General features: G+C 40.8%; 1 protein-coding gene across 2 annotated transcripts in view; it reads right to left on the reverse strand.

The window, feature by feature from the left end:
- Positions 1 to 3,353: 3,353 nt before the first annotated feature.
- The window catches only part of PLAG1 (PLAG1 zinc finger), a 51,910-nt gene continuing 29,793 nt past the window's right edge, over positions 3,354 to 25,470 (reverse strand). The window contains exons 2-4 of one of the 2 annotated variants that reach the window (XM_020900827.2): positions 13,644 to 13,742; positions 10,377 to 10,735; positions 3,354 to 9,868 (exon numbers count right to left, since the gene is read on the reverse strand). In XM_020900827.2, the coding sequence (XP_020756486.1) occupies positions 8,611 to 9,868; positions 10,377 to 10,618 (1,500 nt within the window). In that variant the 5' untranslated portion in view covers positions 10,619 to 10,735; positions 13,644 to 13,742 and the 3' untranslated portion in view covers positions 3,354 to 8,610. The remainder of the gene's footprint in view (positions 9,869 to 10,376; positions 10,736 to 13,643; positions 13,743 to 25,470) is intronic. The other variant, XM_020900829.2, reaches the window with a different exon arrangement.

Genomic DNA, 25,470 nt, shown 5'->3' on the forward strand with positions numbered 1-25,470 from the left:
TTATTACAGCCACTGATCACCACTACGTAATTCTGGGCTGGGAAAAGCTGACATAGCTTAAAATCTGAAATAGGGCATGGTTTAGATTGTTAACCTACTTACATAGTGCACATTCCTAGGACGTGAAAATCTGGTTACAGGAGTGATCTTAGAAATGTCACCAGGTGTGTGTAGATAAACAGCAGGTCAATTATGTGTTTTTAGAAACAGCATGAACACCACATTGAAAGGGGCTCCAAGAAAAAGATGAGAGTTCTCTAATTACAGACTAAACTAAAACCTTCGCAAAAATGCTGCCACCTTAAAACAGGAATCTTCCACAGCTTATGTGAGGCACCATTACATTTCCAACTCTCATCTCTCCCAGAATCTCAAGACCCTGACTGAGGTATTACTACAAATGGAACATGTTTTCCAAAGGATTCAATTTATGAACGTTTCCATGTGTGTGTTAGGATAAACATTGGTTTACATGTCAAGTATGCCTCTACAGGGTAAAGCAAGATTAGCCTGCTGACGTTTTTTAAAAGAAAACTGGTTCATTAGGAGAAAACCATTTTCATCTGCAATAACTGCAGTTATTAATAACACAATCCTACTGTAGGGCACAGGGAACTATACTCCGTATCCTGTGATAAGCCATAATGGAAAAGAATATGAAGAATGTGTATGTATGTGTATCTGAGTCACTTTGCTGGACAGCATAAATTAGCACATTGTCAAATCAACTGTACTTCAATAAATAAAGTTTTAAAAAATCATGGCAGTCAAAATACTAGTATGTAAAAGGAGAGCCCGAGGACTCCTTTATAGGTACAATCTCCGTTAGGCACTGTGCTGTTTCTCTCTTTTCTAAAGCAGTCAGAACTTGGGAACTTTTAACCAGTTTTTCTTTCTTAGCATAATTCTTTACAATATTGTGTGTTTCTGGTGTGGAGCAAAGGGCATCAGCTGTAAGTCTACATCTACCCCTACCCCTCCCTCTTGGACCTCCTTCCATCCCCGCCCAGCCCCATCCCCTCATGCCTTCTAGGTCATCAAAGAGCAGAGAGCTGAGCTTCCTGTGGTTTACAGCAGCTTCCCACTAACTGTTGCACACATGTATACATGTCAATCCAATCTCTCAGTTCGTCCCACCCTCCCCTTCCCGCTGCGTCCATGTCGTTCTTTGTCTGCGTCTCTGTTCCCACCTTGCCAATAGGTTCACCTGTACCATTTTTCTAGATTCCACGTGTATGTGTTAATATACGATACTTTTCTGAGAATCTGGAAATTTGCATTCTCTGCTATTACAGTGTATCAGAGAGAAGGATGTTCTCATTTCTTTTGAGGTAAAACCAGAACCTCTGAAGAAGAGCAGTTGAACTAGCTGTGTTAGTGTTTTCCAGAGAAACTGAAGCCATAGGATACTGCATAGAGATAAGAGATTTACTATAAGAAACTGGCTCACACGACTGTGGAGGCTGACAAGTCTGAAATCTGCAGGGCAGGCCAGCAGGTTGGAGACTCAGGGAGGCTGGGGACCCAAGGAGAGCTGATGCTGCAGGTCGAATTGGAAGCCATCTGAAGGCAGACCTCCCTTTTCCTGGGAGAATGTTTTTTTTTTTTTTTTTTTTCCTTATGGCCTCCAACTGATGAGATGAGGCCCACCCACATTATGGAGGGCAGTCTGTTTTATTTAAAGTCAGCTGACTATAAATGTTAATCACATCTAACAAAGAACCTCCACAGCAACAGCTAGACCGGTGCTTGACTAGACCAGGCATCCAGTCCGGGTACCACAGCCAAGCTGAGTGGACACATAAAATTAAGCATCACGCTAGTCAGGAGTCAAACATCTTCAGTAGACAGATTTATTATTGACCTCTGTGTTGAATAGAAAGCAGGTGAAGTCGAGACATTCTGGGCTTGGTTGTTTTTAGTTTTAGCCTGAAACCGCCAATATTAGATCATTTTTGATCTACAAAAAAGGGTAACTGGGTACAACTCAATACAGCGTTTACACTTTCCCACTATTGTAATGATGGTGTCATCTTCACTCCAACGCCTCATCAGGAAACCAGCCTCTTTCTATAAAGCTGACTCTTTGGAAACAGCCCAGGACTTTGCACGAAGAGGTGCCTTCTGCTTAAGAAATGCTCATTTAAGGAAAAGTGGCAGCAAAAACTCAAGCTGTCTATAGTCAGATTGAAGTTTTCCTCTCCTTAATGATATGAACTTTTCATCTAACAAAAACCGGAATGAAGTCTTTTAGCCCCACTGGATCTATGGTGCAATGCTTATGCTTAATGCTTTACTTAAACTGCACTTCTAATTGCTTTTCCATAAGGGAGAATACACCTTAAATGAATTAACCCCAAACATCCTTTTTCAGAGTATTCTGACTATAAAAAGCAGTAGCATTTTCCCTTCTATAAATAGTCCTTGAAACATTTCATATGTGTGAATTTAAATAAAAATGTATGTAGTGTTAATGCTAAGAATTAACAAAGAAATGCTTTTAGATTTGCTGGAATTAAGTATGTGAAAGGAGGAACTGCCAAATGGGGAGTCGCCGTGTATTTTCTTTACCTCACTGAAGGCAGAGGACCTTAGGACAGGAAAGTCAAAGGTGAAGAAGCAATTTTTCCTATCATACTGAAAGAGGTGCTATGAGAAATCAAAAAAATATTTTTTTTTTCCTGGAACTGGTTCCTGGCCAGATTATTAATTGGATTTTCAGAATTAATCTCTTTCTTTCAAAGATGCATCACTGTTTAACTGATGAATTTGAGATGAAATAACATCTGTGAGCTCATCACTCTGGTCCAGGTGTATGGTCAAAGGAGCGTTTTCAGCAAAGTTTTAGACAAGTAGCCCAAAGAGAACGTCTGAAAAAATAATTTACAGGACTGATGGACAGTAAGTGCCAAAGGAATGCTTAATGCCAATTTTATGAATAAGAAACATGACTGATCTATACATTCTAACAGCCTTTGGGAGATTGTTTGTTTGAATTCTCGCCTGGATTAAAGTTTTGATGCACAACATTTTGACTTTTTTATTTACAATTTCTATCCTTCCTTTCAAGGTACAAAAGTTTTAAAACAAAACAAAAGAAACCCTAGAACTTTACATTTCAACAACCAAGTATTGTCCTAGAGGAAGCTATTAGAATCTTATATTTATCAAATAAGAAAATATTTAAAATTCAAAGGGAAAAAATGTTATACCAAATAGAAATTTATCATCTGTTAAAATTTCAGGAAGATCTACATTATCTAAAGCCATTCTATAATTTTTATTCATATATTTTTGTGGAGTTCACATATCTTTTTCTTACAGCAAACATAACACTGTAGGCCATGAGAAGCTGCAGTACTATTGTTTAATTAGCAGCAAATGAATATTTTATAACTGGGTAACTGGACAATAAATAGCCTGCTTCTTTGGATGTGGATGTTTAAAATGTAGTCTCGCTGCAGCTTCATAATGTGATTGCTATTTTACAGAGCTTATACACACACAGAAAATATGATCTTTGTCTATATTTTATACAAACACAACAGTAGTTTGTGAATACATTTTAAGTACATGATATACAGGATAAGCCACTTGATTTCCCGGTATCACAGAAGAGCGAATTTTAAATGCAATAAAAATATACATAATGCAGCCTGGAATGCAGTTTCTCTTTTCTATTTTGACTCAAAACTTTATCATCAGAACATTTTTAGAGTACTAGTCCAAACACTTTTTCGTCAGCTAAAAATACAATTTCAGCAGTCCAGCTTATGTTCAGGCATGATGCAATCCATTTCCGAATGGATGCCCAGTTTTTGTTAAATTCAAAGGGCTGTTAGTAACATACAGCACGTTCTTCACTCCACACCGTATTATAAAGCCCATGTTTCTTTCCGAGTCCCGGTCACCTCTGTGGACAAAGCTGGGTTTGTTCTGGTGTGATGTTTGCACGTCCAAGGTTTCCTTTTGCAAGTGCACATGAATACACTGTGGTGGGTGGTGTAAAAGTCTTGTTAAAGACAAACGAAGTCACAGTATAAAAATATATTGTACACCTTTACACCTAATGTAGTCCTTTTTTTTTTCCTATGGATAAAAAAAAATACGACTGAACGAGACAGAGAAGTCTGTAGCACCATGAAGAGTTGTATCCCAAGTTACATTAGCAGCATGATCCAACAGAATATTGAAGGAGTGTTTCTGAGAAGATACACATTCATTCTGGGTCATCTGTACCACTGAAGCTTATACAATGAAGTGTTTTATACATTAGCAATAGTTCTGTCCTTTCTAAGTTAGGTAACTTATCAAAAGACACTGCCTTCCGTCCTCAGAGGGTTGACAATATTGCAGAAGGGCCAGGGGTGATAGGAACGTGCCTTGCCCATTGTGGGTCATATTATCTGGATGTATATAGGGTCAGAAAGGAGCTCTGCGTGGGTTCTCAGCACAGAGCTACACAACACAGCTTAACATGGATCTATGGGATCACCACAGACTATCTGTGTGATTGACATGGCTGCTGACAGTGTGAGAAAAATAAGACAAGGTCTCAACGTAGGCACTCATTTCTCAGAGGTAACAGTCTGCCATTGCTAATGAAGCATACGTGACGTCTAAAAGATCTCCTCCAATGTCACCTGGATCTCAGTAGGCTGGAAGCAACTTGGGTGAATTTTTTTTTTTTTTTTTTGTATTTTAACTTACATACTGGGAAGACAGTGTGTTTTGAGACACGTAAACCTTGTAAAAAAATAAACCATTGTAAAACCTTATGAAAAGACACACACTGATTCTGTGCAATATAGCAAATTGATAAGAAAACACTGTAAAACTGTACCTGTTTAAAATACCGTCTACCATTCTTGAACACAAAGCATTATATATCAAAGGCCTATATATCTATCCTCTAATGGCACTTGAAACAAATTATAATAAGTCTTAAAATAAAAGGCATAACCTATAAGAAAGTTTTTCTGTAAAGGTTTAGATTCGTTTTGAAAGTGCTATATCTTGTAATATGTGTAGTATAGAGGCTGACCAAGCTCTATTTTTTAAAAAAATATTGGCCTATATATGTGTATTGCTTACTAGATGAATAATCCTGAAAATATGTACTCTTTAACATTCATTATTAGCTTAATAAAGCAGTCAGCTCTGGCTCATGTTTTCAGTCAGTATATGGTTTTTAAAAACCGCTACTGTCCAAATTAACACAATATATCACTATGTTGCACAAGTGACCAAGAAGAATAAAACACAAGCAACACATCCGCAAAAATACATAGTTTGGAAGAAACACCTACATGAAATTAACAAGTTGCACAAAGAGTAGGGCGTGATCAGTCAGGACACGAACAACGAAACTTGGTAACAGGGTTTTAAGATGCACGTTGTAGCAGTGACCAGTAGCTATCAAGGTGATGTTTGGGTCCATCCGTGGAGAATATTGCTTATAGTGTCAGTATCCTTCCATGCTCGTAAACTTCAGTATCTGGTGATCTTAATTTGTACAAACACGTGGAAGGTCAAACTGAATGAGGTTTAATATCTTGTCTGAGGTCCAAATTCTAAACTGAAATATTTTTACTTAATAACAATCCCTTTAAAAAATAAACAAACCAACCAACCCAAGCAAAGGCACTACTAGAAATTTCGAGGATGACGATTCTGGCCACTGGAGAATGAAAACAGAATTGGCAATCATTATTTTTAATCACATCCAGTTGACATCAAAAGTGTCAATTTTCTTTTTAAGGAAAAAAAAAAAAAAAAAGAGCCAGTTCGGTGTTACAGCCTTGTCAGACCATTGTGCAATTAAAATAAAATGAGTCTACCTCATGTTTAATAGAGATTCTCTCAAAGGGGGTTTAGTGACCACTACAGTCAGTTCAAAAAATGAATGAGCTGAATTCCCTCTTACTTGGAAGTGTGATTTCAAGTCTGTGGGAAAGCAACAGGCAAAGGGGTGTGTACACGTGAAAATAGAGTCCACAATTTCAGCCCTGGTGCCCTGGAAGGCATGCCGGGCGAGAATTAGGCTAAAAATATATATATACACCTACATGGCGCCATTCCCCATTTCCAAAATGCTTTATTTAATAAATCCTGGTACTCCCTTTTTACTTTTTTATTAGCAGTGAAATACAGCCCACTAAAAGGCCAACATCTCAGTTCGTTCATCTGACTTCTCTTTAAGCAAATTTTAGACAAAAATAAAGTAGTGCTTCCACACTTGTGATCCGTGATTTCTATTTTAAAACAGGTTTTCTATTTATTTGTGCTCTGTCACCAAAATTTTTTTTCTTTTCTTTTTTCTTTTCCTCTCGACGGTGGTTAAAGCAATATTGAACACTAATCATTCAACTAATGATTTAAGTAAGCAATCTGTTTCATAGAAACTAAAGCGGGCCGCAACACAGCAGAGCTAAAAGCCTACTTTGAGAGCAAACAGTCTCCTAGGCAAATGCTCAGGAGCAGTTTGAAAAATTTTTAAATGTATTTCCTTATTAACATATATAATTTTAATGCCTTTGGAACACACTTTTTTTTAATAAAATGTAACTTTTAATAATAAAATTTAAATACATACGTATAAAAACTACTGCTCCTGGGATTTTAAAAAAACAAAACAAATAGGAGCATGATAAAAATACTGGAGCCAAAGCTCCGTACGAGAGCAACTCTGATTCTATGAAGTGCGATACACATGTGTGTACATATATATCATATATAGTGAAACCCCCATTTACATTATTACAATTTACATCTCTCCACAAATTATACTACTCCCCAATAGTTTAAATAACACATTATATTCAGTAATCTGCACTCATCTTTAGAACTTCTTGGTAAACATGGAGATCCGCAGTGATAGCTGGCCCTGTCAAAGGGAAGAGAAGCTTCCACACAGGGCTCATGAGTGCTCAGAAATATTTTTTTTTTTTAAAGAGATATATACTCTTCTATAAACCCTCCCTCCTCAAACCCACCCCGACAGACAGGGTCCCCAAATAAGGTGTTAACAAGTGCTTAATAAGATATGTTTCTTAGGTTGATGCCTCCAACCGATTATTGGAAAAACAGCATAATAGTTTGACCTTTGAGAAAATGTGCTGGCTGTCTAAAGTGAGGAAAGCCTGTAATAACTACTGTATTCACGGAACACCATGCTCCTGTCATTTTTCACATCACCGAAGACAGGGCTTGTTTCACTGTGCTCTCCTCCCTCCCTCTGCGAATTCAGCTTCTTTGTGACGTTCCTCCCACTTTCCCAGGGACTTGTGAAAGTGGGGTTTACGGTATTTTCTTTTAGTCACTTAAATTTTGTGATCCTCCCTCAAATAGTTTTTGAATGCATTTAACTTTAAAGTCTCTGCCCAAAAACAGCAGGGAAAATGAATTAACACTGATGAGAAAGATACCACAGTGCGGGGTGGCGGTGGCTGGAGAGCAGGGTTGTTCTGTTTTCTGCTTTTGGTGCTCAGGGAGAGAAAACTGAATCAAAGGGAGCAAGAAGTGATGTAAGTGATATGCTATGACTTGACCCCTCATTTCCACCCTGGCAACAGGGGACATGGTCCCCAGACAAGTCCCTAGCAGAGTGGCAGGCCTGCCTGGGGTCTCTCACCCTAGAAGATGGGACTGCCCCACCCCCGGGATAAGCACACCTGTGTTCCCCAACAGCTCTGGACTCTGGACCAATTGTGTAGTGAGATGCCAAGGGAAATGGCTGGCTGTCCTCGACCTACCCTCTGACCATGAAAGATGGAGAAGATGAAAGAGACGCACCTAAAGACTGACGCTGAAGACTCTTGACGCCATAGACTATTAGCACGAATGCAACAGCAAGACAGCAACAAGGATAAAACGTGGCAAACATCCTGTGTACTAATTTAAGGCCAACTCTTAAGTAACATGGACTACTGGGTCACCTTCCTAGGGGGTCTCTGTTTGCTACAAACACTGGTGCGCTTTGTGTCTAGGATCTGTTTTTCTTACACGTGCATAAAAAAGACAGCAAACATTTGAGCCAGACAATAGCAAGTCTTCAAAATATACTGACCTGAAATTATGGTAATATCTAAGAAACATATGCTATGTCCCCAGACTGGATTCTAAATTCATTTGAGGCATTTGCTTATTAATCCATTTAGAGGCTAGTAAAATTTTTTTAAACTCTCAGGTCATTCATGTACGTTTTAGAAAACTTACATTCTGTAGCAAAATATTTTTAAGGAGCCAAATGTCAAAAGGTAGAGCCATTGATCTCGGACAAAAATGCAAAGTTTAAGATCCAACAGTAAGTCAGAACATGGGATTTGTAAGACTTGACTGCTAATAATGGCTTTCCTATATGAGAAATTGTCTTAAAATATGACAGTTGGCAGTGAATCAGGACAAAATACCCAGGTAAACATAGCTGAACACAAATGGTTCTGAAGCTCATTTAAAAAGCTAGTTTCTATTTTATACTGGCTTAATGAAAATTGGTACTATACAGAAGCAGAAACTGTGATACTGTCTTAAAGTAGGCACTACAACCAGAATGGTCAGCTAAGGCAGGGCTGCGCGTACGTTTCGGCCATCGATGCGCACGCTGGGGCTCTACTGGAAAGCCTGGTGGAAACGGGGCAGGGTTGTGCTCGTGCTCAGACTACTGGTGAAGGCTGCGGACAGCGAGTGCAGAGAGCCCAGCCCTATGGTGCTGGCAGGATCCGGCAGGTCCTGGCTCTGCGGGGGGAGCTGAGACACGGAAGAGTGTGCCTCCTCCTGGGAGTAGCTCATCCCCAGGCTCCCCACCGAGATCGGGTTATAGGGAGGGCCGTTTAATGGTATGAAATTGAACAGCTGAGAGAAATCCAATGCTGGTGTGTTCAGGGGGTCACTGATGGAGATGGAGCTTTTGGACAGGGAGAGGTCCCCCGCGCTGTCGTCCAGGGACCCGAGCTGTGGCTCCAACCCCAGTTTGGACGAGGATGCTGGAGAGTCCTGGGAGGAGGAGGGCATGCCGCCCTGCAGCTCCATCAGGTAGCTCTCAATCTCCCCCTTCAAGGGCTGTTCTTTTTCGGGAATAGAGATGGCGTATGAGGTAGAACTGAACGGGTACTTGAAGGAAAGGTGGTGGGAGGGGTGGACAGCATCCATGTCTATGGGGCACGTCATGCCCAAAGGCAGGGTGGTGATCATCTGGTGGGCAGAGCCTGAGCTCTGCACGGACTGGAACGGAGTGTTGTAGAGGTTCAGCTGCAGCGTGCTGGGGAACGGCTTGGACAGCAGCTCGCTGGAGGGCAGCGACATCACCGGGAGGAGCTCGTCCTTGATGGGCACCGACACGTTGCAGGTGAAGGGATCTAGGAAGTCCACGGGCTCCGTCTTGACCTTCAGGAGCTCCTGGTTGTGGCTCTTCTTCATGTGCCGTGTCAGGTGATCCTTGCGCCCGAACCTCTGAGCGCAGTACTGGCAGAGGAAGTCCTTCCTTCCCGTGTGCACCACCATGTGTCGGCGCACGTCCTTGCGTGTGTAGAAGCGGCGGTCGCAGTGCTCGCACGGGTGCTTCTTCTCCTTCACGCCGCCCGCCGACTTGCCCGCGTGCGACTTCAGGTGCTCCAGCAGCACGCCGGTGCTCTCGAACGTCTGCAGGCACACCTTGCAGGTGAGGTCGCCGCTCGTGGCCGCGTGCAGGGCCAGGTGCCGCTTGAAGCCCAGCTTGGTGTTGTAGCTCTTGCCGCACTCTTCGCACTTGAACGTCTCTTTGTTGGGGTCGTGCGTGTGCAGGTGGTTCTTCAGGTGGTCCTTCCGGTGAAACATTTTCTCGCAATAGTTACACTTGTGGGTTTTCTCGGGAGAGTGCGTAGCCATGTGCCTTGAACACAGACATATTCTGTCAGCGTTATGGTAAGAACGGCCTGGCCTCCCTGTTCAAACGGAAGCTAAGCTGCTAGGCTAACACAGACCTGCCCTACTCACGGACACTCGCTAACTCACTACGCGTCTGCTACAAAGGGTAGTTAACACACCTAAACACTGCAGACCTGGAACCATCTAAGTCGCCACTTTAGTTCTCACTGGTTTTTAGTGATTGCAAATGCAACTGAGCAAGACAGAATATACTCACGTTAACGTCCATACCCTTCTCTTGCAATTTCTTTGTACAAACGGACATTCTACTCTCGTTCAAGCATTGCATTAAAAAAGATCCAAAAGCACTAACACACAAAAGTCTGTGACTTAGAATGCTAAAACTAATCTACTTAAACATTTCTCTCTGCAAGTCAGCGGAAAGAGGTGGATACAAATATATACGTTAACAATGGCTTCAAATAGCCAACATAATAGAAAATAGAATCTGAAAGACAAATAGAGTTTAATACCTTTGTAATTTGTACTTAGAAACAAAGGCTTTCGTGCAGTCTTGTTGTATGCACTTGTAGGGCCTCTCTCCTGTGTGAGAGTAGGAGTGCACCTTTAATTTCTCAACACTGTTAAAGGCCTTGTCACACAGTTGGCAAGGAAAGTTTTTTCTTGGTTTGGTTTCACCACGCTTACGTTTCCCTGAAGGGACTTTCTGGGTATCTCTTACTTCTGACAAATCACCAGGAATGACAGTGGCCATCGCAGCCTAAAGCAGGCCTTCTTGTTGGACACTTGGGAACTGCCCAACTCCACTAAATGATTTAGCTTTAGGTGGCTTCTCAAGTTTCATGTGGTCGTAAAAGAAAGCAAAAAGGGACTGGAAAAAAAAATAAGAAACAACTAGTTTGTAACTAGATTTAATTTTTAAAAGTTTTACTTGCTATGTGATGCTTTTGAATTAAAAAAGAAAGAAGAAACCATAAAATGGATTCAGCTGGTCTAATGTAATATCTGTAGGCTTCTTTTATATTTGTCAAAATACATATTAAGGCATTGCTCAGAATGAACAGTTCACAGATCCCCTGAGATCCAACCTGACAAATGTCGTACTCAGGGAGAGTGGCAGGGAACCCTCGGGAATCATCAGGACGTGACACTGAAAGTAGCATCATTAAAGCTTCACTTTTTACAAGGACCCAGAGAACATAAATCTCGCTGAGAACATAAAAATGTTTCCACGTATGTTTTAATGTCTGAAAATCCTCTTAATTTGTGCGAGGCGGCTCTAGTCACAATTTGTGTTGTAGAAAAATAAAGCTAATCAGCCAAAAACTCTTTTAGGCACCTTGTGAACCATTCAGTCCAGGGAAGGAGTTCTCAAGACAGAGACACCAGAGGCCTGAAAGAGTTGAACTCATTGCCTAAGGTGAAAATCAATTCTTTACATCAGTGTCATCACATGCAGAGGGGTTTCTGACTCAAGAGTAGACATGACTTGTCTTCAGGACAAATATGCATTCTTGAGGTGGTGAAATGTTTTGGTGTTATGTTAGGTGAGGGTCATGGCTCCCTGTCTCTTGGGTAGAAGCAATGATTTGGCTGAAGTAACTTTCCCCACCGTCTTTCACATCACAGATGATGACGCTGTTCATCGGGCACCCAAGGAGAGCAGATGAGCCAGATATAGGGGGCTAGTCTCTGACATACCTGTGACCTGTGACAGGGGTACATCAGTGTGGAGGTGTCAGTTTGAAAAAGGTGGGTCAGAGTTTCAATTCACTATCAGTGCTTTGAGAAAGAAAGAATGAAATGTATATCGTGTATGGCAAAGCGTATGTCTACTTAAAAACTTACATTGACTGAAACCCTTGAAAACTTGTGGACAAGAGATAGTAAATACTATCAACTGTATTTTTCAGAGGAAGAAACCAGTTCCCAAAAGATCCATTTGATATTAAAAAGTTAAACAATTCCTCAAGGTTCGTGAATGCTAGTTTTTAGCAGGGTACTATATTTCTAAGAGACACAGAACTAATAATACTGGCAACCTCTTTCAAAAAAATCTGATTTTAAACTGAAAATTGGCAGGTGGCTAAATGTTATCAACTACTGATCAACTGGATTTCTCATCCTATTATATATTCAAAAACAATGAAAACCAGTTTTTTTCTGTCACTTGTGTTTTGGCATCAGACTGACACTTGCCCTCACTAAAAGTGGATGGATTTAACCTACATTTTTGTAAAATTAAGTGTACATTGCAATTGATCCTATTGTATTTTAATATAGAGGATGTCCCTAAACAGGCAAAATACAGCAATCATGTGCTCATGTGACTAAAGTGTAAAGCATGTGCATGAGTTAATCGGTGTCTGATTCACATAGCCTTTCTTCTTCAGTAGGTATACACAACAAGACTTTCCTTCACGCCTGTTTCCTCTGCAGTTTAAACGTGACATTAACACTTTTTTCACACAACAGAAGGGTACAAACGCAAGTTTCCACATACTGTGTAATTATGTGAGAAATAAATATTAAAAGATATTGGAAAATAACCCACATATTTTCAAGTACAATGTGACCGTTAACAAGAAAGACCTTAGACTTGGTCATCAAAAGCCACAAGAAGGTGAAGAGACTGAAAAAACACAGAGGGTTATTGCAGAGAAGACAGCATTTGTACCCAGCGATTGTGTGAAAGCTGGATAAATCTTAATTACATTGAATTAGTGCACAGTGCTTTTTGGGTAGACTATATCCTTCTACTTTTCTATCTATTCATTCTATTAATTTTTAAGAGTTTGCTATTTTGAGAAACTCCAACTAAAAATCTTAATTTATCTACTTAAAAGTTGTAATATGTTTTAGAACTATATGTAACTCTTTCTGTATTTTCCAAGTCTCCTGTATATGTGCTATCATACTTTTCATAATTTAAAAAATAAAAAAAAAATTTTTTAAAGTGACATTAACACAATTAATGCAACTGACATCACTACTGCTAACACAATGTGTTCCCTCTGGTTTTAGATTTTTTTGAATCTCAAGGGTTTGTTCTTTTCCTGTTATATTTTCATTCAAGACACAGCTTCTCTGCCTCTCTCAGAAATATCTAAACAGCTATTCTGCTGTAACCAGTAAAGACAAATAAAGCATTCTGCCAAAGCAGGAAAAAAGAGTGATGTTGACTATCTGATTTCCTAACATGATGCCTTTGTGCATCTATTTAGAATGGTGTGGGAAACAAGCTGTTAAATTTTGCAACTCTTAAGTCAACAGGGAATACAAAGTATCTAAACCCCCATGTATAACTAATATCTGAAAATATTTCAAAGACTGGTCGAATTTTGCCATTATCATGTTAGAAGAACCTAACCATAATTGGGCAGAGAATTCCAGTTGAGGAAAACAGTTTTTAAGTTACTGAAAAAAATGTACTAAAACTGCATCGTGATGCAGCAAACAATTGATCCTATGAAAATTGGTGACACTCAATATGGAGTAACACAAGAATTCTGTTATCTTTGGATGTACAGACTGAGCAATGAAGAATTGCGTATTTCAAATATTACACTTTTCTAAGACCAGCTGAAATTTTTTCATGGCTAACAATATCATTTAACTCAATATATTGCAAAACTTAAATTACTTACAGTGCATTTAAGAACTTTAGGATAAAGTTGTGACTCAACATTGTATAAAAATCCAAATTCATAATATGCATATCAACCATATATGTCAAAGATACATGCATAGAACTGCAGTGATTTTTGTTCAATGCATACCTGATGATGGATGGACGAAGCCTCAGACCTTGATCTTAGCCAGTCCCATTGACTCTTCGTGGAAGAGAGCGGAATCCAGTCCTTCCCATTTTGGCCAACCTATGAAACAAAAAATAAGCATGGACTACACTCTAAACGGAACCAGTCCGTAAGTGATGGGAAATACGGGATCAGAGAATGGCAATTTCATGACACATGCTTTCATTCAGTACTCGGCTGAAGAGTCATGCATTAATTTTTACCAGTTGCAAATCTTTATTAGTTCTGAGCACATTTACATGACCAAATTAAGGCAGAGATGAAAAGTAAGACAGTATTACCTAGATAAATGGCATCTCATGATGCTGAATGACCCCACACTTCTTCCCCAAATTCAATTTTTTAATCCTAACTCGCCTACTCAGAGAAACGCCTATTAGGGTGACTGTAAACCAAATGGATCAAATTTTCATGGAGCTAGACACTGCTCAAGAACAGACGGGCTCGGTCGTCTCCTGGGGACAGTGCACCAGCAGCCCGAGCTCGGAGCAGCAGCGGGCTCCCTGAGGAGAGCACCCCCCAAGCTCACACTGCCCGTGCTGGGCAGCACGGCTTCTCTAAGCTACACGTGTGCCACCTGCAAGAGCCCACGCTGTATCTCCCAGGATGCTGCAAGCACTGCATGTGACAACTGCTGACATGTGGCAATAACCCTGCACTCCTTAGATTTCAAAAGCATGCAAGGGAAGTTAAATATAGGTCTGCTACAGGAGAAGGGGTGTTTTAAGAGATCGATGTTGGAAAATCTTAAAATATCTTAAAAATGCCTATTAGTAGCAAGATCCTTAGGAGACTAAGAACACGCATTAAAAAAAAAAATCTGCTAATAATTCCTGATTGTACAAGTAAATGTGAAGCAGAAATGGCCAAAGAGAAGAGGAAAAAAAGTAGAATTCTCTATTATAGCGAGTACAGGGCACAGAGAAATAAGTAAACCCTAAATGGTTTAAAGATAACAATTCAGAAATCATGATTATGAGAATCTGAGGAGAATATAAATCAAATACTTGAAACCAAATAAGCTTCCCCGATGACAGGTTAAATGACAATAATTTTACTTAACATTCTAAGTGAAGTGAAGTGAAAGTCACTCAGTTGTGTCCAAATCTTGCAACCCCATTGACTGTAACCCACCAGGTCCCTCTATCCATGGCACTCTCCAGGCAAAAATACTGGAGTGGGTTACCATTTCCTTCTCCAGGGGATCTTCCCGACCCAGGAATTGAACCTGAGTCTCCTGCATTGCAGGCAGATTCTTTACCAACTGAGCTATGAGGGAAGCCCTAAGATTCTAAACACACATCTAATTAATTCCCCCTGAAATCAAATTTTCAAATACTTTAAGAATTTGATGATCTGCAGATACAATATTTAATAGAGGGCATTCAAGCATCAATACAAAAATACTACAGGTACATGTGAAAGCAGTTATTATTCTCATAGTTTAAAAGACAAGAGAAAACAAAAATTTAGGCTAATAAAGGATGCTCAACAAAGTTAAAGCAAAGGCTCCATTTTCTGGAAAAGCACAGAACATGCATAAATGGAAGAACTGAATTCTGCACCTCAAAATTGCAAAATGATAAAATAAACTTGGTGAATACTTACTTGCCCAGGGCACATACTGGGTTTTTGGTAGGGTAATTAAGAATATGAAAGCCTGTGTTGCACGTTATGCTAATTCAATAATATAAATGCCTTACATAGTGGGAGGGTGTTTTCATCTCTATTACCTCCCTGGAACTCAATGGGTCTGAGAGGCAGATGCTTTTATCACTATGCCCATTTTAAAGTGAGAGGCCCAGAGAAGTTGAACATCTTGACAGCATATATGTGGTCAAGAAGGGGCCAGTGTCCTATGTTGGTCTTATTTTACTGCTCTGTAAAAGGGCAGGCTGGCAAACCAATGTGCAAGTGGATATATCCTGTCATTACACTTAAAAGGCATGAAGGAATAGGGGATGGTCCTCTTTTCTCTATCAGAGCTGCCAATATGACTCCCAAACAGACACACCTTTAAGATTTAAAAAGCTTGTTTTAAATGATGACAGTTTGTAAAGTAAATTTAAGATAATTTAAATAGCAGTTAAAGTAACAAGTAGCATATCTGTCTCAGTGGATAGTGATTTATAGGTAGAAACAAAATTCTAAAACCAAAGTAGACTAGTGAACAATAAATTTATTTTTTTTCCTTTTTTCCCCAACCAATATAAATTTTACTGCATCTCAAATATATCCATAAAATTTTTATTTATGCTTACTGTTCAATGGCATTTGTAATAATGAAAAAACCCTTTCGAGTCAAAATAATTCAGTACAGTTTAAAATTATATCTATTTTGATTTGAAATGTTACAACAGTCTACAAATTACCCCACTTACATATTTTACAGCCTGAAATAAAATAACAGACATCATTTTCATTCATTTTATCACAAAAACATAATTCCAAAGTCATGGTTAATTTCCCTGAATTCAGCCTAATTATTTTGAGTTCTTATGAGTGGCTAATTATTTCCTCAAACAAAGGAAACCAGAAGCTGTTTAGAGTTTATAACTATTTGGCTTGGCATAATAAACATAAATATACAGTTTCCATTCATGGATTCCTAACTAAAATGTCAACTAAAATTACCTGTGTATTCTCTTTTATACTGTTAAGAAAGTCTTAAAAAAACCATTATGACTCCTCTGAAAAGTCTGCAATGAAATTTGCACTCCAGTTTGTTTTTTTACATATCAAAGATGGGTTACCATGCTTTTCCAAATAATTAAAGTTCTTTGTCTTGATCTAAAGAATCATGGAGCAAGGTAGAAAACGTACATATACCTATTTTAAATTACCCTACAATGAAGTAACACTCTTCAGAATACCTGCCCAGTTTTTGCTGGTACCAGAACAGATGTTATTTTCCCTAGGGCGACTTTGCATACACAGAAACAGTAATTAAAGGGAATAGAGTGTGCGCGCACACACACGGGTTTATTGTCTGCCTGTGTTTTACATTCTGAAACGGTGACTCATGCAGAAAAATAACAGGCGAGATGAATCCTACATCAGAGGGTCTACTAAAATGAATTCCTATGAGGATGCTGACAAAAGAAAAAGCTTGAATTAAAACTATTTCTGTACTTTGTACTTTAAGTTTCCCAGTTCTGATAGTCGTTTCTCTGAGACCTGTGAGTTTTGACACTTACCTGCATCGATAACTCTTTCATATTTAAGCTAGAAGTCAAGCATATACTTTGCTAATTAAGGGCAAAAGCCATCATAATCAAAGTTTCAGTCTCCTTTATGATAATCATAAAACACCATTAGTAAACAATTAAGAAAATGTCAACATTTGCTTAAAACATGTTTTTCATGTATAGTAAACAAGTGGGTTGGAAAAGGAAATTTACTAGTAATTAATACTTCATATGTATAAAACACGATAAAGCTTTGAATAATGTGAAAGAAATTACTAACACGACAACATAATTGAAGTCAATTCTGAGGGACAACAGCATACCTAGAACACTTCTTTGATATGGTATGGTAATGTGCAAATTTTTACAGCATTCGGTTTTTGCAGGTCTGTAAAATCCCTTATTAAGAATAATAGCTTATCTTTTAAGTATAAAAACCTAAAACAGAAGTAAAAGTAGACTGTAGGCAGCATTGGGGCAGGAGATGTGTTAGTTCTATCTACTGCTGTTTCCTATAAAAGGAAGTAAAATTTTTGTTGAGTGAATGAAAATAATTAAAGCAAGACAAGTGCTTTCCAGCAAGGAAGTGAACTTACAGGCTCAATCCCTATAGCAGACGCAGGACAGAATGCAGGTATCTAAGTTCAAGTAAAAAATAATACAGTGTGGATATAACTTGGTCCAATAAACCAAACTTAAGCCACTAGAAAGGGACTTTCTAAACAGCTGTTTGTAAGGCCTTAGAGTAAAACAACAGTCAAGTGAAGATAAGTGAAAGTTGCTCAGTTGTGTCTGACTCTTTGTGACCCCACGGACTATACAGTCCATGGGATTCTCCAGGCCAGAATACTGGAGTGGGTAGCCTTTCCCTTTCCAGGGGATCTTCCCAACCCAGGGATTGAACCCAGTAATTGCAGTTAAAACCTGTCTGAAATACTCATTTTGTTTCATAGAACAAGCATTCTCTGACTGACTTTACTGCTAAGGAATCAATCAGTATGAGTGTATAATATCAGTTTGGCCCCCATTCATTCCTAAAGCAAATTTTTAAAGTGAAGACATGCCTGGAGCCTGCGTCCGTGCCTGGCATGGAGCAGAAGGATGGCTAGATGGTTAGGCGGTTAAAGAGTCTGCGATGCCACACGACAGGATGGAGCAAGCACGTGCCCAGAAGCAGGAGACACGGTAGTGAGCAGGGCTGCGCTTGACCTGGCCCGCCAAATTGTTGGCACCCAAATGTGTCATTTTACCCCCGGAAAACTGATAATCACAGACTTAATCTTCCTATCTTTGATGTCATTAATGAAAATCGGTCAACTATGAGGACGCCTTTTTGAAATTGCTGTATGTGGTATTTTCAACGTTTGAGCAATTCATTAAAAAGCAGTTCTAGGACAACCCTTCTGAAATTTATCACGTGATATAGCCCTACAGTATTTTGAAAGACTCTTACATTTAATATACAAATACTGAAAGCCGACAGAGAAGTGAAAGGAATTGCAGATCTATTTGCGCTTAAGAACCAAGAGGAAAAAGTCAATGAATTCCAAAGTTTCATCAACAAACCCTGATGTCAGTTATCTCATCTGCACAATGAGGGTGTTCCTTTTGGGGCCACCTTGAACTTGGGTGTGGGCTGTTTATTTTATTTTCTAGAGTCCCCAGAAGAAAGAACAGATAGCTGGATGAATAAAACAAACTTATCCAAATAAATTTTATCTTTCAATTCAGAAACATCTTCCTTGGTTAATTTATTTGGTTGTATGTGTGCTTAGTCGCTCAGTCGTGTCGACTCCTTGTGACCCCATGGACTGTAGCCCACCAGGCTCCTCTGTCCATGGGATTTCCCAGGCAAGAATACTGGGGTGGGTGGCCATTCCCTCCTCCAGGGGATCTTCCCCACTCAGGGACTGAACTTGGGCCTCCTACACTGAAGGCAGATTCTTTACCATTTGGCCACCAGGGAAGCCCCCCTTTTTAAATGGTTGTATATTCATATCAAAATTTAAAAAAAAAAACAACTAAAAACTATAGATGGGTGCTATATATTAGAGCATTTACACTTTCTTCATCTAGATAATCAGTACTGGCAAACAGGAAATGAGCACAGAAAGATGCAAAAGAGAAGCAAAGATGCCACAGAGAGCGAGAGAGAGCCAAAAAATCTCAAGTACACCTGCGTACAGAGTTAAGATTGCTTAATCACAGTTTTATTTCTAGAGGTTTTCTTTTCTTTTTTTTTTTTGCATAAAGCATTCCCCAAATACTAATGCTCAGGCTAGGATTATAAAGCAGGCGCCACAGATCAGCTCAATCTGAAAACTGCACGTGTCTCAAATTGGGATGACTTGTTTCTCTGATTTTCTTACCACTGACCCCTTAAGTTCCTTGGGCAACAAGAAAAATGCTGAACACCAACTATAAAAATGTTCACACTGAAGGACCCCGAACATTTGGAGGGCTGCCTCTGTGCACAGACAGTTAACAGCCTACTGCTATTAAAACGACAAATACAGCATCACCCAGGCTTTGAGTCTGACCTCCCCAAGCATGCACACTCAATCTGTCTATACGTTCAGAAAGAGTACACATTAAAACAAAAGGAGTAGGAAAGAGAGCTTCACTAAGTTACAAAAGCTCGTGCAGAGAATTAACTGTAAGCCATCTCAAAGTCGGGTGCGCTGTGGATGTCGGCCTGTGCTGCGGTACACGGCAAGGCACCGATGCTGGCAAGTGTGACCAGACAGCGAACCCACTGAGGAACCCACACCCAGGAAGTTTCCACCTGTGCCCTCACCTTGTCCTCCCAGGTTGTGTCTATGTGACTGTCTGGGGGCAAAATCACTTCGACTGATTCCTACCAAGTTCAAGGTGAATGGGATTCGTTCCAGGCAAGCCTGTTAAACCAGGGGCGGCTGCTGCCCCTGCCGCCAGAGGACCCCTGCCCTCCCAGAGCTGTCACAATTAGAAGAGACCTGACAATTCTATTCCTTGACCAGTTTTACTTGAGATGGGGTGATCTTTTTTCAGAATGAAATTTTTCAGAACTCTATGTCTCTGAGATTCTGTCTAACACGGAGGGTAAAGTCCTTGTTGAAATGACCTGTCTCTCCCCCAGGACTGTAAATTCATCTGCAGGGAGAGATCACAGGTCACCCCCTCCACATCCCTGGCACAATGCCAGATGCTGGAAGAATGTGCATGGACCACACTTGAGTCCCTTTAAGGAGTTTCAGGAATCAAAGCAAGCACGTGAACATGTTTTGGGGTTCCTGAAATTTCAAGTGAGTTTCAAAGCAAGCTGAGAAGACAAGCCCCACAAGAGGAAGATGTTAGTTCTGACGTCGGGGTGGAGACCTAGTGAGCATTGCAGCCGCTGGGAAGCCGTGGGTATGGAAAGCTGTGGTGATGTGGGCACATCCCCTCGAAGCCTGCGGGTGACCCAACGGGCAGGGAGGTGCCCCTGGTCAGCACTAGGTTGGCCTGGACTTTCAGAACATTTCTGCCATTGAATGTTCAGCTCCACAGCTCCGTGAGTATATGCAACCTGTCTCCACTGTGATTTACTGTTGGGAAATGAATGGTTTTACGGGAAAGAAAAAGGAACCAAGTGAAATTCAAAACCCTTAACAGAGGATGTTCTTCCTGTCATCTTCAATGGGGGGATGACACTGAAAATGTCAGGTAATTTTTGACTAGTTACAGATTAAGAGAAATGAGAAGGGAGAGAATCTGTGTGAAGCGCGTTGGTGAAAGAAGACAAAGTGAGAAGAAAGTGAAAGAAGTGAAAAAAATTTTCTTTTTCTAATTGCTCCAAAATAGCTTCATTCAAAGCAAGTGTAAAAGTTACAATGAAATAGAGGGAAAAAAAAAAAAATCCATAACCCGTAACATTAGAAAACCATTAACATCTTTATATATAACTAAAAATATTTACAACACAGGAACGACTATAAGTTTATTCTGACTTTATTTCTGTGCTGAGATTGGGGCATTTCAGCCAGATCAGTTTGTGGGCCTTTCATCTGATCAGAGCTCCTTCCCCATGAACTGTGAGACCCCGCCTGGCCCTCGGCCTCTGGCTGTGTCCCCCTTTTCCCAGGCGTGGCCCGCCTGCTGTTGGTGGAGTTCGGTGATTCGACCCCATCCTCTGGCGCTCGGCATGGCCATCTGTATCCTTCCCATCCAAGGGCTGAGGGCCCGGGCCCCTAAACCTCCATCCTGTATTCAAGGTCTTGCTGACAGACTTACCTGGTACCAAATCCACATGTGCTTGGATTTCCAAGTATGGCTACACCGTGATCTGAGCCACTGAGCTGCCCCTACAGGCTGCAGACTCTAGCAGCCTGACTGTGTCCTCTTCCCAAGGTCAGCAAACTGCTGCTGTTCCACTAGGGTCCTTATTCTAGCATCTGCCGCATCCCACCTGGCAGGGCCAGCCCTCTCCCCACCTGCTCGGAGGTACTCAGACCATTCCCAGTGGACAGAGAGAGATACAGTGGAAACTCTGGGCAAGACTTGGAGGAGGAAGAGTTTATCTATGGGCTATTTGGGGAACGTGGACAAATAAGCTTTTACAGCAGCTCTGCGTTTCGTGCACGAGACAGGGGAAAAATTGCTCGTTGCCAGGATTCCGATCCTTCTGTGAGACCGTAACTATTAACGAGGTCCTGTTGAGCACGATACATTTTGATGGATCTTAGAACAGTAAGTGGCATGCTTATTATGTGGCAGGCTTTCCAAAGCTTTTAATGTCGTATCTTCTATTATGAAGAAACTGGAATAAGTGATCACTTGGAAAGCCGTGCCATATAATGATAAAAGCCACCTACTGGGGGCTCTGCTCCCAAGTCTAGCAAGGCAACCTTATTAATAGACCGTCACAGAGAGAGGCATTCTGGGTGCCAGTTACGGCCAACACACCACCAAGAGGCGACCTAAAAAGAAAAGAAGAGTTAGTCTCAAGTTCCAAAAGTCACACCAGCTTGGCTAACGGCACATGAACCACAGTGCTGTTCTTATTCATTACCACTTATTCGTATCTTGACACTTTAGTGGGAAATCTACCTCAGAATCTGTTAGGAACAAATGTGAATCAAAGAAAAATATTTATAGTACATGGAAAATGAAAAGTAAACCAATCAATATGCCTTGACTCATGCACTTTCCCCTCGAACCACCATGAAATTATCTAGGTTGTTCATGTTTTTAATTCAGTAAAATAGCCCAAGTTTACTGCCGTTTCTCAGAATTGCTGCTTATTTTCTTCACTTAACATTCTAAATACATGCACTATTTTTGCTGCAACACATTTTTGAGAAAAACCTTTAGGGGTGTGTATTTTGTTCCGAACAACAGGTGAGGGAGAAATCCTGATGGATGAGTGTTTCCTCGTGGGCTGTGTGTTCTCGGGTGGGGGGGGGGTGTTGAGGACAGTGTGCAAACCTAGAGCACCCCAGAAGTGGAGGCGGAACAAGGAGGACAAGTGGCATCCAGCTGCTGAGCTGGTCTTCAAGATCAGATGAGGCTGTCACTGGTTTTAAGGTGAATTTGCAGGGGGCGAGTTCATCATCAACAAAAAGAAAACCCCGAATGAACTCTGAAGCCTCGACTGTGTATCTCGTCCTCAGCTTCATTATACTGTGCCAGTGATGGAGAGCTACGTCTGTGGTGCTCACCACCAGGGAGAGAGGCACCACGAGCTTCATGCACAAACCATCGGCTTCACTCCCCTGGACCAGGGGTCAGAGTGCAACCACACATAAGGCAGTATTAGAATGACAGATCGACAGCAGAGACAATATTACATGGTGTAAGCTAGGAACACAGAGGGTCAGAAAAGGAGAAGAATACTACAGACCTGTGCTTGGAGAATGTACAATAAAGAAGAAGAAAGGGGGTGTGGGGAGCACACTGGTAAGCCAGGACTCGGGTCACCAGTGCAGGCTACGTTGCAGGCCATGGTGATCCCTGGCTGGAGTGGGGTGCAGTCATGGACATCATAAGGGTTCAGATGAGAAAAGTGCAGTGATGTCCGAGGCCAGGGGATCTTACACCCATGTACTGTGACGAGAAGCAAGTGTGAGACAGGTAAGGGGTCCACGGCTCTGAGAACAAGTACCGGGGAGATGGGGTGGATGTGGGGAGCAAAGGCAGTGGGGGGAGGAGAAGGGGCAGGGAGTGCTTGCCCCATGGGCTGCGGGGGACTGTGCTGGACAGAGCTGAAAATCAGCAAGCAGCAGCCTCTCCAGAGAGAGGCCACCTGTGTGCCCGACAGTATCAGCACAGCAGATGAATGGGAGGTGGGCAGACAACCTCCTGACACAATGATAGGATGAAACCAGGCCATCTGTCGGGGCAGGGGGGCGGTCAGGCAGAGCTTTGAGAAGGGCAAGGTGGCAAAACCCAGAAAAAGACAGGACTGCTAAGAGTTCCAGAACCACTCTGTACTCCTGTGCAGAGTTCACCACTTAGGAATGACGGCATCAAGTTTCAGCAAGAAAGAGGGTGGACCAGGGAGTGAGGAGACTGGGGCCAGGAGTGGGCTCCCCTCAATCTGGGTGCCAGCGGAGAGACAGGAAGTGACCTCCATGGAAGAGAGACTTCCTTTCAGAGCTTTGTACTGGAAGAGGAGAAAAATGGGAGGGCGGTGGCTGGTGGCGGTCAGGTGCCTGGCAGGAGAGAGCTGCGGTGCTGAGGATATAGAGGTGGGAAGGGAGGGACAGAAGACAAGGCAAAACCATGCATGAGAAAGCAGAGAGGTTTTCATCCAAGGTGATTACAGATGTGGGAGAGACATGCACTCGTCCTGGCAAGTTGTTAGGTTAAAGGGGTAAGGGGCCTGAGGAGCTGGCTTAACTTGGTCAGCGTCAGCAGAGCCAAGCAAGCGGGTGCTGTGCGTGGTTAGGATAGGGGAGAAGCAGGGTGCCCGGCCTGGGGACAGTGGCCAAGGTCGGAGGGACGCTGCGGCAGACAAGAAGGGGGTGTCCAGAGCATCCTTGAGTCTTTTATATAAACAAAACCTGCCATAAAAAATTAAATTTCTTAAATAAGATACAAGGATGTGATGGACAGCACATGGATTATAATCTATAAAAATACTGAATTGCAAATTGTATTCCTTAACAAAACATTGTAAATCAACTGCACTTCAAAAAAGAATTTAATGGCTGAGTAATATTACATGGTGTATATGTACCACAGTATGACAAAAACCACTGCAATGTTGTAAAGTAATTAGCCTCCAACTAATAAAAATAAATGGAAAAAAAAAATAAAAAAAAAAATAAAAAAAAAGAATTTAAAGATCAATTTATAAAATTAAGTTTCTTAGCTGTTGCTGTCAGGAGTGTAAATTGTTGAAACTTTTCTGGAATATGTTGTAGAAATAGGTACTCAAAGCCTTTTTAAGGAGAAAAACCGAGAAACAAAGATTTAAGTATAAGCATGTTTGAAGCATATTTTAAGAATAAAATTTTAAAAAAGAATAAATTGATAATGTCTAATAAAAGGGGTGAAGTAGGATATGTCTATGTGATAAAATAGTCAGCCATTAAAAACCTGGCATTTAAAAACAATGAATCACATGATTAAGTACCAATATAATGCTAAGAATTTTTAAAAGCAAGACACAGAATACACTATGATTCCAATTTTGTAAAGTACACACTTAGAACTACTCCTCCCCACTCACCTCACAATACCCTTATATGTCACCTGCTAAGTTATTTATTTTTTTTTTGCTAAGTTATTTTTAAAACTTAGCAAGATTTAGACTTTATATTCTTCTCTATTTTACAAATGTCTTACTTTTACAATTAGAAAAAAATAATTTTACCTTCCCACCAAAAAAAGCTTTTTCAAATAATGATGCTGGGGAAAAAAAAAGAACTTGTATCCATACCTCATTCCATATACAAGTACCTCATGGACAGAAACGTAAAACCTAAACCTATAAAAATTCTGTGAGGAAACGGAATAAAGATTTTGTGACATTCAGTAAGTCAAAAATTCATTGGCTACAACACTAAAAGCACAACCCATAAAGCAACAAACTGATCAATTAAGACTCCATCAAACTTTGAAACCGCTCTTCCAAGAGACAATGCGAAGAGAATGAAAAGACAAGACTCGAGAAGACTGGAAGAACTCTGCAAAGAAGGTTTGTGATAAAGAGCCTGTATTCAGGATATATAGAGAACTTCTCAAACTCAACAATAACAAAACCCAATTAAAAAAATGGGCAATGTTTGAACAGACATTTCAGCAATGAAGAAATAAGGATGACAAATAAGCACATTAAAAAATGCACACCATCGCTGGATCATGAGGGAAATGCAAATCACGCCACAAGGACACACTGCTGTCTACACACTAGAATGACTACAATTAAAAAACAACAACTGACCATCTGACTTTATCAAGTGCCGGTGAGGATGCAAGACAAATGGGACTCACACCACTGGCCGGAAGATAAAGTCACTTTTAACAAGTTTGGCAGTTTCTTAAGAAGTTAAATATGTGCCCAGCATGTGACACAGCCATTTCACACCTCTGTGTGTACCCAAGAGACATGAAAACACATGTCTGTCTGAAGATCT

Source organism: Odocoileus virginianus, chromosome 15 (genome assembly GCF_023699985.2).
Source record: "Odocoileus virginianus isolate 20LAN1187 ecotype Illinois chromosome 15, Ovbor_1.2, whole genome shotgun sequence".
NCBI classification, from domain to species: Eukaryota; Metazoa; Chordata; class Mammalia; order Artiodactyla; family Cervidae; genus Odocoileus; species Odocoileus virginianus.